Source organism: Brassica napus, chromosome C5 (assembly GCF_020379485.1).
Source record: "Brassica napus cultivar Da-Ae chromosome C5, Da-Ae, whole genome shotgun sequence".
Taxonomy (NCBI): domain Eukaryota; kingdom Viridiplantae; phylum Streptophyta; class Magnoliopsida; order Brassicales; family Brassicaceae; genus Brassica; species Brassica napus.
The window spans coordinates 2,478,934-2,498,980 of NC_063448.1; the positions used below are offsets into that span (position 1 = coordinate 2,478,934).

Here is a 20,047-nt window from a genome sequence, read left to right on the forward strand (position 1 = left end):
TTTCTGACCGTCATATCCGTTGGAAAACGGTCGGAAATGGCCTGCTCTGACGGATTTCCGACGGAACTGACCGTCAGATCTATATGGTCAGAAATTTTTTTTCGGTCAGAAATTTTTTTTCGGTCAGAAATGGTCAAATATGTCTGACCGAAAACTGACGAATTATTTCGGTCGGAAATTTCCGACGGAACGTCCGTCAGAAATATCCTTCAGAAACTTCTGACCATAGTAGCGGTCGGAAACGATTGACGGGTGTTTCGGTCAGAAAATAGTGACCGAAATAGCGGTCGGAAAGTTTTGACGGGTTCATCGGTCGGATATTTCTGACAGGTTCATCGGTCAGAAACGCTTATTTCGGTTTAAAATATAAAATACTGAAATGGTAGTTCGATTGTGAATTTTAAAAGTCAAAATTTTATAATAAAATTTGCAAAGTTAAACAAACATACATAAAGTAATTAATTTACATGGTCATAGATTGTACAAACATACCAAAGTGATTAATCACACCAAAAAAAGTTAAAAAAAACATACCAAAACGGTTGGCAAATGTCCAGCAAGTAAAAAAAAACCCAAAGTTCCTTACTAGAAACATCGATCGTCGGGGCTTTGGGTTGCAGAGTCCGGCTGGGTTTGAGTTGCAGAGAACTGCTCGGGGCAAAGGTTGGAAATGAAAACGGTCACGCGACGAAGCTCTTCCTCAATAGCTTGACGTTTTGTCCGCTCTTCATCAAGCTCCGTCTTCATCCGATCCATATACTGAAGAATACTCGAGGAAGAAACAGAGTGTTGAGATAATGAGGTTGAGATAGCTTCGGAGGTACGACCGATACCATACCGACGACCCTTCTTAATAGGAACATTCTACAAAAGAAGAGTAGAAAGATTTTAAAATTTTATAAGAACTATAAATATAACATGATAACATTCAAGCAGCTGGATTTGAAGTAACCGCTCCAAAATCTAACTGGAGAAGAAATAAACTGGCTCGGTTTCTGTTTTTCTATATACAAAGTCACACAACCCTTAACTGAATTCAAACTGACAGTTCTACCGAAGTGAAACCAAACCTATATTACAAGCTTGAGAACGAATCCTAAAATTCTAAGTTATTGGCTGGAGAAAAAAAAATAACAACTGACCACATAAAGTAGACATACCTCGAGAACCAGTTGGTTGATCTCTTCGCGGGACAGCATGTTAGAAGCTGTAGATCCATCATTCGCAGACAACTGAGACTGCTGAAGTTGTGCTTCTTTGTCCTCCTTCAGCTTACTCAGAGTTGCCAACAGCTCTCTCGCAACAGGATCTTGCACCTCACCGGTTTGTTTATTGGTGTGCATATCCCTCATCAATTCTAACCAATCTGGTGGCACTCCACCCCTTTCAGCAGTCTTCCAATAAACACACAAATGATATAAGAGTATCAGTTCAATGTATATGATGAAATTAATAAAATTGAAAAAAATAAAATACCGCTTACCATTTCTATCTCACGTTCCTCTCGTGTCTTAGCACCACCATTGTGTACTGCTTCACCTTTTCCACCACGTTTGCTTCTTCTATTAACAGAATTGGTAGCTGCAATATGTGCAGTAGCATCGAGCTGCCAATAGGCTTTAAACCCTTCCCACACATCTTGATTCAGACATAAGGGTTTATCCTTCTTCAGCCTCCACTTTTTCTTCCACTCAGTCACGTTGCTCGTGTACTGCTTTCTAGCCTGCAAATTAAAGGCTGTCCGCACATCATTGGTGAAAGGAGGGTCCCAGTTCCAATCTTGCTGCAATGAACGTGCAAACACAACAAACATATGCATAAGTCGAAATTAATCTGTAACCAAGCGGACATTTACATTACAAAAAGACATTACCGCAAATGAACGGAGCCACATCTTCTGAATTTCTAATGGAACATGTGCATACGTCGGATAAGGCAACTCAAGGAGACTGTGAAAGCACTTCAAAATCGACTTGCAAATTGCATTGCGATTACTTCGCCTAAACCTATAACAATGAATACATAAGCACATAGCAAAATAGAAATGATTAGATAAAGAATTCAAAATTTACCAGCTAGTATTTGGTTCTCCATTTGGGCTCAGTTTAGGAAGCAACTCTCGTCCTGGTGCCACCAACAACTCGTTCAGTAACCTATCCTCGATGATTGATGCTGGCTGTGGCTGAGGGACACTTGTTCCTTGTGTAGCCGGGGAACCCAGACCAGCAGACGAGGCAGATGGAAAAGAACCGGCCAGAAAATCCGCATAAGACCTCGAGTAAAAAAAAATTAACACTTAGAACAAGAATTGAAATGTTTTTGACACAGACTTAACGACATAACCGACCAAATCATTTGACAAAATAAAAACAGCCGATTCATTAACGACATAACAGATCAAGAATCTATCAAAATCATAGACGGGAATTTTTTCCATAATCAAACCCGATAATCAACCATTCAGACGAAGCAGGACAAGAAGCTATCTATCATCATCATAACGAGAAATCATTTGCCCTAAAACCTAAACTAAACAGACGAAAGTCATAAAACTTACATCTTTCGGCTGAGATTTTCGAGAGAGAGAGAGAGAGAGGGAGAGAGATCGGAATGAAGGGACCGCGAGCTCGACAGAATGAAGGGACCGCGAGCTCGACGGAATGAAGGGACCGCGAGATCGACGGCGAACAGAGGGGGAGCGCGACGGCGAACGGAGGGGGAGAGCGACGGAGAACAGAGGGGAGAGCGACGGAGAACAGAGGGGAGAGCGATGGAGAACGGAGGGGAGAGCGACGCAGAACCGAGTGGGGACCGCGAGATCGACGGCGAACGGAGGGGGAGCGCGACGGCGAACGGAGGGGGAGAGCGACGGAGAACAGAGGGGAGAGCGATGGAGAACGGAGGGGAGAGCGACGCAGAACCGAGTGGGGAGATCGACGGAGATAGGGATGAAGCAAGGAGGCGATTTCGTCTAGAGGGGGAGGACAGGGATTAGGGTTAATGCGTTTCTGAATATATAAAACCCTTTCCGACCGCAATAATGGTTGGAAACCGGTCAGAAAATTCCGACCAAAACCGGTCAGAAATCCGTCGGACCAGAAAAAATATTTTATTTAAAAGTACGCAGACTTACTAAAAAATATTTTCTCTTAAACATTACAAAATATATAATATCTTTCTAACTTATAATATTTTTTAAAAAAATATTGTATATTTTTTAAAAAAAAAATATCCACTTTGAAACATTCATTAAAATAAAATAAAACATATGACAAAATATTTTATTTAAAAGTACTTAAACTTACTAAAAAATATTTTCTCTTAAACATTACAACAGATATAATATCTTTCTGAATTATAAAAGTTTTAATTAATCCGAATTAGACGAATTGGTAGCTGACGAACCCGAGTGTTCGTTGAATTCTCCGTTCTCCGACTCCGAATCTGAGAATACTTCGGTGGCACCTACACCAGTAAAATCAACAACAAGATCGATTTCGGTGCCATCAACATGAAGATCACCTATGGCATTGCTCGAGGATTGTTGCATCGCAGCCTTATCCGAAACTCCTTCCAATTTCCCCCGTGGAGTTATATGGGTCACGGTGACCCAAGGGTCTTGTTTATTCCTCACACGAGGATACCGAATATAAGTTACTTGATCAGCTTGTGAAGCCAGAATGAACGGATCATAGTTTGCAAGACTTCTTCTGGAATGAACTGATGTTACTCTGAACTCGTCAATTCGTACACCATATCCAACGATCAGGTTGTACCAATCAGCAAAGAAGGCAACACACCTCAAATTAAGGATCCCCGGATAGTGAATCTCCAATATCTCACGCAAAATACCATAGTAGATTACTTCGCCAGATCTAGCAGATATACCATGATTTATAGTTGGCTGCGTAGTGTTTTCGCTGAAAATCTTAAAAGCATATCCACTTGTGCAATACATCGGGTACGACACAGCAACAAATTTGGGACCAAGGGCCAACTCCTCTAACCATGGCTGAATAGGATCTCCTCTGGACAAGAGAAACCTTACCTGCATAGTAGTCACAAATTTAAGTAATGCACCATGTACAAAAAATCAAAAATTCAGAAGTAACAGAGAATAGATTTCAAAAAACTTACATAGAATTTTAGCCAATTTACGAACTCGTTTTCCTTTAGTGCAGAAAACTGATCTTCAGTGTAATTAGGATATGCACCCCTTATTTGCTCCATGTAAATCCTGCCATTGAAATCATAATTAGTTACAAATTTATTTACAAAATAGGATTCTTAATATATCATACTAAAACAGAACTACCTTTCATATGTCATTACTTCTTCGCAGTTTGCTAAAATTTACTTATGTAAGTGCATGTGCTCTTGTTCGGTGAGTCTTCTATTTTTTCCTTTTCCACTTAATCGACCAATTTGGGAAAATATGGTAGGCACCTCGACAGGATAAACTGTTCTCTGCCCTCCATCATCATGTCTTGATGGTTTTCGACTTTTAGTTTGTACTTCAGGGGCAAAATAGTGAGCAGCGAACTGGGATGTTTCCTCATTGATGCTTTGTGAAACAATAGAACCCTCAACTCGGCTTAAATTTTTCACTTTCTGCTTGAAATGATACATAGAACGCTCAACCAGGTACATCCATCGATATTGCACCGGGCCCCCAAGTTCTGCTTCTCGAGCGAGATGGATTGGAAGATGCTCCATAACATCAAAAAAGGAAGGTGGAAAAATCTTCTCGAGATTGCTTTGGATAATCGGAATCTTTTCTTTCAAGTTTCTGATTCCATCTGCTGTTAATGATCTCGAGCACAAATCTCGAAAGAAAGCTGCTATTCCTGTAACAAAGGAAAAATTATGTTAGATATGAAAAGATATTATGTAACATGTGAAGAAGTTATTGAATACTAAATTTACCTGCTATTGCTTCATGTACATGTTTTGGAAGAAGACCAGCAAAGCAAAATGGGAGAAGACGCTGCATCATGACATGACAATCAAGACTTTTCAAACCAGAAAACTTTCCTTCTTCGCGATTAACATAGTTCCTTAGATTAGACGCATATCCATCTGGGAATTTGACGCTATCTATAATCCAGTCGAAGAACTCTTGCTTTGCAGCTGCATCTAACCGATAAATAGGCATTGGAATTTTTCCTCTCCCATCCACGTGGAGAGATTCCCGGGCACATATATCTGGCAAGTCTAATCTGGACTTCAGGTTGTCTTTCGTCTTTCCCTTGACTTTGAGAATGGTATTCATGATGTTGTCAAAGATATTCTTCTCTATATGCATCACATCTAAATTATGCCTAAGTAGATGGTTCTCCCAATACGGCAACTTCCAAAAAATAATTTTCTTGTGCCAGTTGTGATTTTCGCCATATCCATAAACTGGATCATGCCCATTTCCCCCACATTTAGTTGTCGATTCCACACCAAAATCTCTGAGTTGAGTCAGGATAGATTTTCCATCTATTTCTGGTGGCGGACCATCAAACACCTTTTTGTTCTTAGTAAACAAAGTGGTGCTTTTTCGATACGGATGGTCATGGGGTAGATATCGTCTATGACAATCAAACCAACATGTCTTCCTTCCATTCTTCAGTTGAAACGCATCTGTGTTATCTTGACAGTAGGGACACGCTAATCTTCCATGTGTTGTCCATCCAGATAACATTCCGTATGCGGGAAAGTCACTTATGGTCCACATAAGCACTGCACGCATTATAAAATTCTGTCTAGCAGATATATCATACACTTCAACTCCTTCGGCCCATAGCATTTTCAACTCATGAATCAATGGTTGCAAATAAACATCAAGGGATCTTTTAGGATGCGCATGACCAGGAACTAGAATTGTGAGAAAGAGAAACTCTCGTTTCATGCACAATGATGGAGGTAAATTGTATGGTGTTACAATAACTGGCCAAAGAGAATATTGTCTCCCATGGCTTCCGAATGGGTTGAATCCATCCGTACTTAATCCAAGGTAAACATTTCTTCTCTCAGATGCAAAACTAGGATACACTGACTCAAAATGTTGCCAGGCTTTTGCATCTGATGGATGAGCAATTTCTCCGTTGCTGTTGTGTTCACCATGCCATCTCATAGCCTCGGCGGTATGTTTGGATTGGTATAACCTCTTTAGTCGGTCTGTTATTGGCAAGTACCACATTCTCTTATACGGGATTTTAGTCTTTCGACTTGTTTTTTGAAACCGTGGTTTGTGACAAAATCGACAACTAGTACGATCAACATCCCTTCTCCACTATAGCATACAGTTGTCGATGCAAACATCTATCACTTGATAGGGCAAACCCAACCCTAAAACTAACTTTTGTATCTCATAATAGGTAGCTGGTGAAAGGTTATCTTCCGGCAATATATCTTTCACAAAACCAGCTATCGCATCAACACAATCTTCGCTTAAGTTATAATCTGTTTTAATAGACATCATCCTTGTTGCAGCTGAAAGAGGTGAAATACCATCTCTACAACCATCATATAACGGCTGTTTTGCTGCATCTAACATATCATAAAATTTCTGCACTTCAAAGTTTGGTTCCTCTACTCTATACCTATCTTCAACCATTTGAACAGTTCCTATTTGTTCATCTAAGCCACCTTGTTGTTCTCCTAACCCCCCCCCATGTTATTTTCTTCACTAGCACTACCGAAATTCACCATAGAATCAGTTTCACCATGCGAATAGCAAACTTTATAACCCGCCATAAATCCTCTATTATATAAGTGCTTCCATACACCACTAACTGTACCAAATCTACGATTTTGACAAATTGGACAAGGACAGTACATCTTACCCGTTTCCAAAGTTCTCGGCTGGTTTGAGGCAAATGACATGAATTGTTGAAGACCTTCCGCAAACTCTTCTGTCAAAAGTCCAGTATATGGATCTTGATGATTGTGATCCATCCAAGACCTAAAATATTCATTATGATTTGAGGAAGACATTTTGTATTGTAGAGAATTGTTTTTTATAATTGATTTTGTGAATGAGCCAGAACTGGTGTTCTGATATTTAAAGACAAATTTCTGACGGAACTTTGACCGTTTCTGACCGATTTCCAACGGCTATAAAAACGTTCGAATTTTGGTTAGAAATCCGTTGGAAATTTCTGACCGATGTCCGACGACTGTGTTCGGTCAGAAATTTTCGACAGATTTCAGTCGGATAATATTTTAAATTATTGCCGTCGGTAAACGGTCGGAAATGTTCGACCGTTTTCTGTCGACTTTGTAGCTGTCGGAAAGTTCTGACCAAATCAGAGTTCTGTTGGAAATCTGTCAGAAATATCCGACCAAAAAAATATCGGTCAGAAGTTCGGTCAGAAATTTTTGATTTTCTTGTAGTGAATTACCTAGAAATATGAAAACTACTTACATTTTGAAACAAAAATATTTCCCTAAAACTTCAAACAATATGAAACGGAGGGAATACCTGTTATCATGGAAAATTTATTTTATAATAGACGAAGTCACGTAGGAATGGAAGAAAAGAAGAAAACATACATAAGCTGGTACGTGGTAGTATATATGGTACGTAACAATTTATATGAAACGATATATTCATGTAAATAAAGAATAAACATACAAATAGATAGAATGATAACGAAATCTTAAATATATATACGTAATGAGTTGCTTGTACATATACTGGTTAGTTAAATTTACGCATTCTGTTGTATCTTGGTTCGTTAGTTATTCGCATCAGAACCTAAAATCTGTATCGACGGAGATGTACTGAAGTACGTAGTCACATGACATAACTGGATGTTAATTCGTCAAAGTTATCTGATTCATAGAAGTGGATAACATCGTCACCAAAAAGAGAAAAGACTCGTAATAGTTTACGCATACACGTGTTGACATTTTTTAAACTTCTAGAAAGTCAACATCGGTTCTTTCCTCTTCGATGTGCTTATCCTATTTTGGCATTTGCTTTGGACTGTCTCGACTTTGATTCTTCCTACTTATGAATATAATATCACCGCTGTTTTTACTGTCATCAACTACATATACTCCAAATGAATATGGTATTTACTAGTATACTATGCGCACATGATTTTTGTCACTGAAAAATGTGTATATATAATCAGCTTAAAACCCTAGCTGAGGTTGAATGTATATAGATCATGCTCAGCTACAGTTACGTAAAGTCAACGCCATTGTTTAGCAAAAAAAAAGGAAGTCAGCGCATTAAATATTGAAGACATGCGACGTTCGGTAATATAATAACGTGTAGATGAAAAAAGATCATGCATGTTATCGTCAAGCGCTTCACCCGGAAAAACTAAGCAAACTTAGGATAAACTAATTTAAAATCTCACTGAATTTATATTATGGTTTATATCTTATAATATGTTGCTTAGATTCATATCAAACAATAATTAAAGACAAAAGTCATCTCCACCCATCTTTGCATGTGTCGTCTTCTTTTTCTAATAAAAGAAAACTATATTGGTATCTTACAACAATCAAAGATCCAAATTAGACAATTCAGTTGGTTTGTACCATATTGCCGAAATTCAAAATTTAAAGACTAGAATTTAACAAAATTCGTTTTCTGGCTGATATTTTGTGTTATCTATGCAGCTCTTTCTAGATCGGGCTTTTTAATGAGCCGATATTGATATATTTTGTCACAATTGAAAAGAATGCACTGGTCTTCAACATCAACACAGCCAAATGGAACACAAGGTGTGGCATGCATGAACCAAAAACATAGAAATTAATCAATACCACTTAAGAGCAACATTATTGGAGTCCTTAGTTTGGTCCTTAAGAAGAGGGGATCCACAAAAACACCAGAACCGAGAGAGAAAGTCCCTAACTAAAAGACATTTTGGTCTGGTCTCTGTACTGTTTGCGGACCCCACTGAAACGTGGCAGCCCGTGATTGGTTTGTTTTTATTTTTATTTTTAAATCGGATAAAAAAAAGTTTAAGGACCAATTATTAAGGACTCGGTAATAAAGATGCTCTTAGTAACCCAACTAAGCTCAAAGAGCTGTTCTAATAAATATAACAACAGTGTCCGAACGTGTGACCAACTAGCTACTCGTTCAAACTGTATATGTTAAAACCAAGGGCGGGCCTAGCTGCAATGGAGGAGTGGCAGTTGACCCAGTGAAATCATCAGAAAAAATAATTGTAAGTGCTTTTCTCAAGTAATTGGTAGTTCAAGTTGTAATAACTTCACATTGCACCCATTGGTTTCAGTTTCACGTTCTAGTCTCTTAAACTCATAATGGCACCACTTAAAATTTAATCCTCAGTTCTGAGAAATGACTTTTGGAAAATTTGCCGCCCAATACAAAGAGAACAAACAGAGTTCCCTACTCAGACATAACGCGGCAATGTTAGTGATACTGGTCAGGTAGGTGACTAACGAGAGAATGCATGTTGACTATACATTTTTATGGTCCAAATTCCAGTTATCTATTTTATTTTTATTTATTTTTCTCCTAGAAGAAATAAAATTAATACATTCAAAAAAAAAATCTAATGGATGAGAAACGTGCATGCATATGTTGCGGAAAATATTATAATTGGTGAGGTAGTTAAGGGCACGCCGATTTCGTTGAATGTTTTGCTTAAAGTACGTTTACCCAAACCATTTTTTCATTTGATTTTCGGGTTTCTACGTAGTTATCATACATTTTATGCTTTTGGCTTCAAACATACAACTTTCCACAACCACCACACAATTTATAACATTTAACAACCCATCATACCAAAGATAACAATGCTAGTGTCGGTTTTGAATATGTTACCTAACTTTGAACAATCAGTTTCTAACAAGAAAATTATGCTAATCATTAGATCATTATTAAGATATATCGGGTTTTAATATTAGTTCGGGTACGTATTTTAAATGGGAAATTAATTTAATATCACTCTTATCACAACGGCTCTTGTCATTAATATTTTCTTGTAAAATTCAGGATAATTTACTGAAGGAATCAGAACCATGCATAACTATTTTTCCAGACTATTTCCTGCATAATAAGTGAAATTTGTACTAGTGGATGAGCTCATTAATTAAAATTGTAGATATACCACAGAAAGAAAACGTCCCATAGTGAAATGTATTATTTATTTCAAAATCAATGGCCTCTAACATAATAATTCAATTCGACATGCCAAACTTTGGGTTTACATTTATTTATGAACAAAATTCATCATCTCTCATCAGTTGATCTCACACAACTTGCTGTCATAATGATGTACTGTTTCCACTGATGAAGCATGTATATATGATGCATCTAGCCTGGATGCAATCATGCAACAACATACACAATACTTACTAGTTATATTTTTTATCAAGTGATGATAAGTTCACACAAAAAGACTTCTAGCTGTCCGGAACATCGTGGCCCAATGGTAAGGACAGACTCCTTCCTACACCTAGGTTGTGAATTCGAACCTTGCCGGAGGGAACTACCTTATGATGTCTCTGGACACTCCACACAGATATGGGTATATGCTTTATGACCCATTTGTATATCCAGAAAAATGGTCTATCCGTAGGATGCACCTCCTCTTGGGGATTAGTTTGAGTCCTTCCATAGGTCCGGGATACCCCCAGGTTAAAAAAAAAAAAAAAAGACTTCTAGCTAGGTATGGTGTATATTGGTTTGGTTGATTGATTGATTGAAAAATGTTTCGCTTGGTTTGATTTCAGCTTCGTATTTAAGTAGGTTTGAGAGATTGTTGTCGAAGTGAAGCGATATATATTTTGAAGATAAAATGTACTTATGTAAATCGTAACGACCCACCTATGTATATTTGTATACATGGATTTTCATGTAGCCCATCAACGAATGAACAAGATCATCATTTGAAATCCGTGGTGACCCGTAGAGACCCATTCATAATTTCCATCGTGACCCGTAACTAATTTTATGGGCCCTTTCTGTTAAAGCCTTAATAAGCCCAAATGAAAGCTTTTACAGTTTTACTGAAGCATTTGAGTAATTTGGGTGATCAAACCGCATTTGACACTTTTTGAGTGTCTTTTTTTTTTTTTTTTGGTTAATCAAATCGCAATTAATTGATTGTAATAAGATCATCCACAATTACAGTTGAAGATTCTTACATTGCCGACCAAAAAAAAAAAAGGGAAAATTGCCAAAAGAGAACAAGAAAACAACATAGTTGTCCCTATGGTATAAATCCATCATTAAATTGTCCCTTTAGTATAAAATTTTCCAAAATTCCAAAACTAACCTTGAATTAATCTAATTAAACATAATTTAATTGTGTTTGTTTCATGTGCTAAGTAATTTTTTTTTTTTTAAAAACGTGTTACAAAGATATATTAAAAAAGTTAAAACAAAAAGGGAACAAAACACGTAACCCTAATTTCTTGTTGGTTTCTCCGCCTCTCTCTCAAGAAAAACAATCGAGACTTTGAAAATGGCGATCCTGTGTAATAACCGGTGAATTCAACGGCGAAATCAAGCTTCTCCGCCTCTCTGCTGCTCGCTGCTTCTCTCTGTTTGCCTCCACCTCTGAACTAATTTCGTTTTTGTTTCACCGCCTCTCTCTGATGGCCAAAAAATTGAGACTTTGAAGATGGCGATCTTGTGGACGAACCAGTGAAATCAAAGGCAAAATCGAGCTTATCCGCCTCTCTGCCTCTCCGCTTCTCGGCGCTTCTCTCTGATTCTCTTCACCTCTCCGCTACTCTCCGCCTCTCTGCTTCTCGTCGCTTCTCTCCATTTCTCTCCACCTTTCGGCTTCTCTCCCCTTCTCCGCCTCTCTCATCCGGCTATCTGGTCTCAATTTGTGAACGGTTTGTTTCTTTGATTTGTCTTAGTCTTTGTTTCATTATTAAGTTTGTTACTTTGACTTGGATCAATATTTGTTTGCTTGTCTGAATTGACTTTTTGATTATGTGAACCGATTTTGGTGAACAATGTTAGTGTTTGTGTTTGTCTTTATGAGTGTTACGATACTGATTTCGCTGAACAAAGTTTGTGTGTATTTGACTGTTAATTGTCTTAATTTGCTGATTTGATTGCGAGATGGAGATTGACTTGTCTTATTTGATTAATCGATCTACTGTGTTTCTAAATTTAAATTTGATTAGACAATGGTGTTTTGCTTTTGATTATTATCTTGTGTTTGGCTCAGTTTCACTCTGGCTCAGTTTCACTCTTACGCTTGTTTCGGGCGTTTGCATGTTTATGATATTGCTGTTAACAACCATGTGTTTTATTATCTTTTGTAGATATGGAGCTGGAGCTACCTAAACGATTATATGCAGAGGGTTCAGAACCTCGGGTTAAGAAGATCAACAACAGTTGCCGCATGGAACTTATCAGAGATCTGAAGAAAGCTATGTGTGCAGAGTACGATGATGTGAAGAGAGATCCTGTTTTCACACATATCATGGCTATTGCCGAAAATGATCTCAAGTTCTCTGGGAAACTAGTGGATAGCTTCATATGTAGACAGCTGATTACCTCAAAGCTGCATGAGAAGTGGTTTGTTTTTGCGAGGACGCCTCTCCGGTTTTCGCTTCAGGAGTACCATGCTGTGACAGGCCTCAAGATTACACGGGAAACTAACAGTGACGTAGTGAAATGGAAAAACGACGGGGGTTTTTGGAGTAACCTACTGCACACAGGTGGTAAGATCACCTTGCAGTCGATCAGAAAGGTTCATCTACAAGAAGTTCACACTTGGACGCGGCTTGATAGGATGAGGTTGATCTACTTGTGTGTAATAGTGGGTGTGGTGATGGGGAGAGATGAGAAGGTGTCCATCCCTCATATGTACATCAAGTTGGTGATGGATTTTGACAAGGTTCGGAAGTTCCATTGGGGTCTTCACTCGTATGATTTCCTGTTGAGTTCGATTGAGAAGGCAATGAAGAAGTTGGGTAAGAAGGAGAGCTACATTTTCGAGGGTTTCTCCTATGCTCTCCAGATTTGGATTATGGAGGCAATTCCTGATTTTGGAGAAATATTAGGCAGAAGAGTCTCAGACAGCTTCAAAGGTCCAAGGTGTGGCAATTGGAAAGGAGTTGCAAAAGTTTCTTATGAAGACATCATTGAGCTCGAGGACTCCTTAACTAAGAAGGTAACATTCTCTCTGTTTTTTTCTTTTATATGGTTGTTGTATATATTTTGTTTGGATTTTCATGTTTTAACTGTTTGCAGGATAACTTCTTCTCGGTCATATCAGTGACTGGTAATGGTGATGTGTTTCTAGATGCTCAGTACACAAGGGAGGGTGAGATGGAAGATGAACGAGTGGACCTTGTTTTGGGGAGGATCAGGAACAAGTATGATTGGAGCAACACAGACTGGCCAGTTTTAGACCCTGAAGAGTCTAAAATGGAGGAACCCGACAGCCATGATAGAGGGTCAGAAGCTGATAAGATCGTGGATCATACGGATGTTGTAGCAGACGAGGAGAACTCTTCGGTTAAGGTCGCAGGAAAAGGCAAGAGAAAGTTTCTTGATGAAGGAGCAGAGACAAGAAAGAAGAAGGTGCTGTGTAAGCGATCAGCAGAAAAGTTTCTGACTTTTGGTCCTGAAACTATGAGTTTCATTGAGGGTCTTATCCGCACATCTGTCACTTCATTGGGAGATGTGCTCAGTATGCAAATGGCGAATATGGAGAGGGTGTTTACAGAGAGGATGGGAAAGATGGAGATTGAGGTTTCACAGCTCAAGGACGCAATCAGTTTGACTGGTGAAGGAAGCTATCCTAGTAAGAAAGAAACTGAAGAAGCTCCACTAAACAGCAAAGCCAAGGAAGCTCCACCTAAGAGCAAAGGCGCTCAAGCTCCACCTAAGAGCAAAGGCGCTCAAGCTCAACCTAAGCGCAAAGGCGATCAACCTACTCCAACAAAAAAGGTACTACCTAAGAGAAAGTGTAGAACTTGATGAACCTGGAACTAGGATGCTTGAGTTAGGGTGCTGGAGCTAGGCTTATGGAACTTTATATTGACTGTGTAATATTATGTAATATGGAATGTGAAACTTTGTGTAATAGGTTTCTAAAGTGTAATATGTTTGAATGTTTGTGTATTAAACTCTATGAATGTAATGCTTTGTTTGTGTTATGAATAAATGGCTTCTTCTTATATGCAATGTTTTAAATTTTAATGAATAGGACGGGAAAAAGATTGCTACAGAAACTAATGATTTTGATTTTGGATTGAGTACACAAGACTTGCGGGACCTGTCCCAAGCTACATTTGTTGACGGTTTTGATCTGTCTCAAGTGAAAGTTGAGACGTTAAGTAAATCGAAACCGTTTAACATGGCTCCACTGCAGTGGAATGATGAGGAAATGGATCGAACCAAAGAAGACTCGCCAGATGCCGCGTTGGTGTTTTTCCGTGAAGAGGATTGGGAAAAAGTTAGAACTTGGTCAACTTCCTCCACGTAAGTACTCTATTCTCATTCATCTGACATGTATTAATACATTTAAAATAAACTAATGAATGTTTTACAATTTTATCATTGTATTTGGTTTCAGACCTATACGGATTGGACCTGCCACTTTAGATTTTGAGATTGCTAATCGTCTTATGGATAAATCTGAGTGGTTAAATAGCTTGGTAAACCTTAGAGACTATTTGCTTCCATATGTGTCTTTTAAATACATTGTGTGTGCTAAGATTTTCAAAATATGCAGGAGATTGACGCTGCAATGTACGTATTCCGGGAGAGAACATCTTTGAAACGATGGAGACCTCATCGTGTCGCCTTCATGACTGTCGTCTTCAGCAATATGATTAAAAAAGAGTATGGTCATTTAGAAGCTCAGGGTAGAAAGAGCTACATGCTTCATAATTTGCTACTGCAGTTCGGTAAAGGAGTCCTTCCACCACATGGCAGGACACATGAGATATGGAATATAGATGTGGATCGCCTGTATGTCCCTGTTCATGTCAGTGGGAATCATTGGATCGCCTTGTGCATCAGTTTCGTGACGAGGAGCATTGAAGTGTTCGACTGCTCGGGTAAGAAAAGGTACAAGGAGGTGGATGGGTTCGCAAACCTTATTCCGCGTATTGTCAAGGCAGTTCAGCCTATGAGACACCAGAAGGATTTCGCAGTCGGTGCATATACTGTTTCCTATGTCCCCGTTGGGAATCTGAATAAAAGTGCATGCGACTGTGGCGTCTATGCAGTGAAGTTCATTGAGTGTCATGCGCTTGGATTGGAGTTGTCGTTGTTGCATGATGGTAACATTATCGAAGCTCGCCACAGGATTCTATGGGATCTTTGGGAAGCAGCTAATGATCCGGAATTGATTGATAGGATGTCAAAGTATCAATCCCCGGAGTGTCTCTCTTCGACTGTAGAAGAGATTTTGTGAGACTGCTTGGTTTCAAGTTCTAATGTAATGAACAAGATTGCTTAATCTGATGTATAACTTCTAGATTTTATTATCATTTTTAGGAACAAGACTGCTTAGTTTATTGTATAACTTCTAGTGTTTAATTATGATTTTTAGGATTGACTCTTGTAATCAAATGTACATCTTGTGGTTTTGTTATTAAGAGTTTTTAGCTGAAGAATGCTAGAATTTAACACTGTTTTAAATTAGAACCTTAAGCTAAACCCTAAACATGCCCTAACCGAAACACAAAACCCGGAACAAGACCACAGTCAAACCTAACCTAAACCCTAAACATACCCTAAACGAAACAAAAACCCATAACAAGACCACAGTCAAACCTAACCTAAACCCTAAACATACCCTAAACGAAACAAAAACCCATAACAAGACCACAGTCAAACCTAACCTAAACCCTAAACATACCCTAAACGAAACAAAAACCCGGAACAAGACCACAAGAACATTTAGAATAATTGTTTTACTAGATCATCCCGTAGGAGTAAATAAATCGAATCAAATGTAATACACTTAACTTGGCTTCTTGCAAACCAGACTTTTGATCCAACTCAACAATCAAACCCGACCAGAACTAGATCCACAATAAACCTAAAACCCGACATATATAACACCAACTCAGCAACCAAACCCGACTTTTCCCATTTTTTTCTGTTCTTCTTTTTCGTCAATCTCCTTTTTCTCTCTGAAGCAGTTTCTCACACACATGAATACTTCAAGGCGACATTCATACGGGGTGCCATCTAGGTGCTGGTGCGGGAAAGGGGTTGTGATATTCTACTCGAGAACTGATGACAATCCTTACCGACGGTTCTATAGATGTGAAATAGGGGCACAGGTTCATAGTCTTGATTTGTTTTTCGATTCAATTACCGATTTGTTATGTTCCTTTTTTGTCTGATTCGATTTTCGATTGTGTAGGATAAACATCATGTTTTTTCATTCCATTTTACTTCTCCTAATTTGATTTTCGTTTCTATGTAGCGAAAGAAGGAAAATCATTTATTTAAGTGGGTTGATGACGCCTTGCTTGATGAGATTCGAAGGGTAGAGGCTGAGCAAGGGAGAATTGTAGAAGAGATTGAAGATCTGAAAAGTAGTATCACACAGAGAATAGAAGAAGAAGTTAGGAAGCAGAAAAATTCACTCGAATTAGGTTGCTTAGGAAGCATTCTATGGCTTTTTGGAAGATTAAGAAGCCAAGAATGAGTGAAATCAGTCTACTGGTTCTAAGTATCTTCTTGTTAGTGTGTTTTTTTCATTTTTACCAGTCATTTGGTTCTTAGTATTGGCTTCAATAAGTGTTTTGTTGCAACAATATTTGTGTCGACTTTACCAGTCAAATGGTTCTTATATTTTGTGCTCAGTGATCTGTTCTTACAATCCACCTTTTTTGTTGAAAAATCAGACATCAGCTATTGTCAAACAAACTTAAACTCGAACTCAAAAGCATAGCTGAACATAACTAAACAAACAGAGAGATAGAGAAGTGAAGTGAAAATAATACCAATGTATAACAATGAAACTGATAAAATAACCATACAAGAATTATCCAAAGTATCCAAAGTTAAACAAAGTTGATTATTTTTAGAAGAAAAAACCATACGAGACAAGGCAATACTGCACTTTCAAACACCACAACTTGCATACTTGAACAGACCAACCTGTAACAGAAAAATAAATACCTGAAACACAATTAAATCGAGATTGAAAAACATATAAACGAACTGGCTATATAAGCTGACCCTTACCATATGTGACTGACTATATTGGTATTTTACAAGTTGCTCTGTTGTGCCCACTAATACCACATCTACTACACTTGCGAAGCTGCCTCTTTTGTGATGTTTGCGATGACCGAAGTTTATCTTCAACAGTTTCATATCTCCGTTTTCTATTCCTTCCAACTGATTTTCTTGACTCTGGTGGTAGCACATTGTCCACGACAACATCTTCTGGCATGGACCAAGCATCCTCAGGAACAGCAATAGGATTGATGCTTTCATGATAAGCTTCTCGCCAAGCTTCTGTAGTGTAAAATAAATCAGTTAATGTGTGTGGCTGTCTGCCAACATGAAACCCAGCTTTAATTGCGTGCCGACAAGGTATCTTCATCAGGTTGTACTTCCCACATGAGCAAGTACGTCTATCCAAATCAACTAAGCAGTCGATTTTATCACCTCTAACAAGCAAGCGACCATCGCTGACAGGGTAAACTGCAAATCTTTTGCCTTTCTCGGTTCTCCTTTCAATCTTTTTCTCCACATCTTCGGTAAGAGGATGATTATGCTTTGAAATCTTTTTCTTACGGTTATAAAACCACCGAGTCAGCATTTCTCTGATACTGTCCAACAAGGGAATGATTGGATACTCTCTCGGCGAACGCAAAGCAGAGTTGATGGATTCGGCAGGGTTTGTTGTCCTTATGTCATATCTATATCCAGAGAATTGACATCTTGCCCACTTTTGGACTTCAGCATCCCTTAGGTATTTTCCAATTGCCGGACTGATATTACACACATTAGCAAATATCTTTTCAAACTCAGCAACTCTATAAACCTTGGACGCCTTTGCAACCAACCCAACAAGTCCTTTCCCATGGTAATATGTTACCACATTATTCAACAAATGATGAATGCAAATACCATGTTTAGCTGTTGGATACACAGTCTCAAGCGCCTTAGCAATGGCCGCATGTCTATCCGAAATGAAAGCCAAATGATGATCATCAGCAATGACACTATTTAGTTGTCTCATAAACCATTCCCAAGAATTTTCATTCTCTGAGTCGACTACTCCGAATGCAAGAGGATACAAATTAGAATTTCCGTCTACAGCAGTTGCAACCAATAGAACTCCTTTGTATTTGTTCTTCAGAAAAGTGCCATCAACCACAATAACCCTCCTTATGACTCTGTTAAATCCTCGTAGCGATTGCCCAAATGCAATAAACAGGTACCGAAATCTCCCTTTGCTGTCAATCTCATACGATGAATGTGTTCCCGGATTAGCCTCTCTGAGCATGTGCAAGTATTTCGGTATTTTTCCATAACTTCTCTCTGGTATACCTCTAACAGCATTAACCGCATATTCACGAGCATCCCATGCTAAAGATTTCGTGATCTCACAGCCATGATCCATAAGCATAATCTGTATTATATCATTGCATTTCGGCCCTTCCTTAACCCCTTCATACCTATGCATAATCAGACTGCCTATAGTTTTGGCCGAAGCAGTCCTACCCGGTTTGGTTTTGTTTGAAGGTGCACATGTATGTTCACCGACATACTTTTTGATAATGAAATATTCAGAATCCTGCAAACACTCTGCTCGAACACACCAATTGCATGCATTATCCTCACATCTAACGTACCAAAGTTGTCTATCCGTTTTGATAACCTCATAGTGAAAGTTATGCTTCATTGCACATATCTCAAAAGTCGCCTTCAGCAAAGTTTTGTTCTCAAACAATTGTCCCTTCTTAACAACATTGAGCACAGAAAACTTTGACATCTTATGTACGTCCTCTTTGGCCGAGATCATGGTATCGGCATGATAGGCATCCTCATCAACTTCGACTCTTCTAATCTTTTCTTTCTTTTCCTCGCACTGCCTCTCAACAAACACAGGAGCTGGTTCATTCCCCCTATCAACCGAGTTTCCCTCCTCTTGAGCAGTAGTTGAATCAGCTGGCGACTTGTTAAGATCAAAGTCTGGTTCATTCAGATTCTCAACTTTGGCTTTAGATGTTACACACAATCGAGTAGAAACACACTTTTGAACAAAACAAACAAAATTCTGAAGCTGTCGATCATTTGCAATGATCACAGGCGGACAAGTTGATGTATTGATCAACTCATTAGGTAGATAACTCAACTCCAAATCGGGTAAGCTATCTTCTTCCATATCAAAATCTTCCAAAACCATTCTTTTAAAATCCTCTAAGGTAGAAGTTGATTCCAATAACAGTAGCCTAGCCCCTCTCTCATCAGCCGTAAAAACCCATCCCGTGGTTGCTCCAAACTCCCAAACACCACATGTTGTATAGATATGCATCATAGAACAAGAGTTTGTAAAAATCACAAGACAAACTATAGAGAAATCATTGGAAAATCATAGATTGGTGAAGAAGAACATTCAAAATCGATTTTTTTTTTAATTTTTCACGAACCAAATCAATGAAAACACGTTTTAGGAAGTTAGAATATTTTGAGAATATTTTAAAAACTGCAACTTCCTTAATTTTCGAAAATTCAGTTTTTTTATCCGTAGAAGGCACCTTCTACACTGTGTAGAACATAACAAAATTCCAGAATGTAATTTCTACACTATGTGGACGTTCGTATATGTTTTAGATTTTGCATTCCTGATAACTTAGAATACTCAATAAAAGTAGAAACAGTTTTCTGAATAAAAGTAGCGATCATTACAAATAGTAGAATACGTATTCCCCATATTTAGAATTATAGTAAAAAGTAGTTTGTACGTTCTAAAACAAGTAGATGGATGTGTTCATTCTAGAATTCATTTTCTACTTACCCGTTTTGTGTAGAAACAGAATTCTACTTTTAGTAGAACGTAATTTAAAAATATTATTTATTATGTTTTTTAACCCAAAAAAAAATATGTGT

General features: G+C 38.3%; 2 protein-coding genes across 2 annotated transcripts; one reads left to right on the forward strand and one right to left on the reverse strand.

Annotated features, from left to right (window-relative positions):
• Positions 1–11,286: 11,286 nt before the first annotated feature.
• On the forward strand, positions 11,287–15,576 carry LOC106402224. Its single transcript, XM_013842918.3, has 6 exons — positions 11,287–11,829; positions 12,268–13,121; positions 13,202–13,903; positions 14,163–14,437; positions 14,532–14,613; positions 14,691–15,576. The coding sequence occupies exons 2-6, from the start codon at positions 12,270–12,272 to the stop codon at positions 15,375–15,377; spliced, it is 2,598 nt and encodes an 865-aa protein (XP_013698372.2). The 5' UTR covers positions 11,287–11,829; positions 12,268–12,269; the 3' UTR covers positions 15,378–15,576.
• Positions 15,577–17,180: 1,604 nt separating this feature from the next.
• On the reverse strand, positions 17,181–19,472 carry LOC106400088. The gene has a single exon (XM_048756660.1). The coding sequence runs from the start codon at positions 19,470–19,472 to the stop codon at positions 17,181–17,183; it is 2,292 nt and encodes a 763-aa protein (XP_048612617.1).
• Between the last annotated feature and the right edge of the window lie 575 nt (positions 19,473–20,047).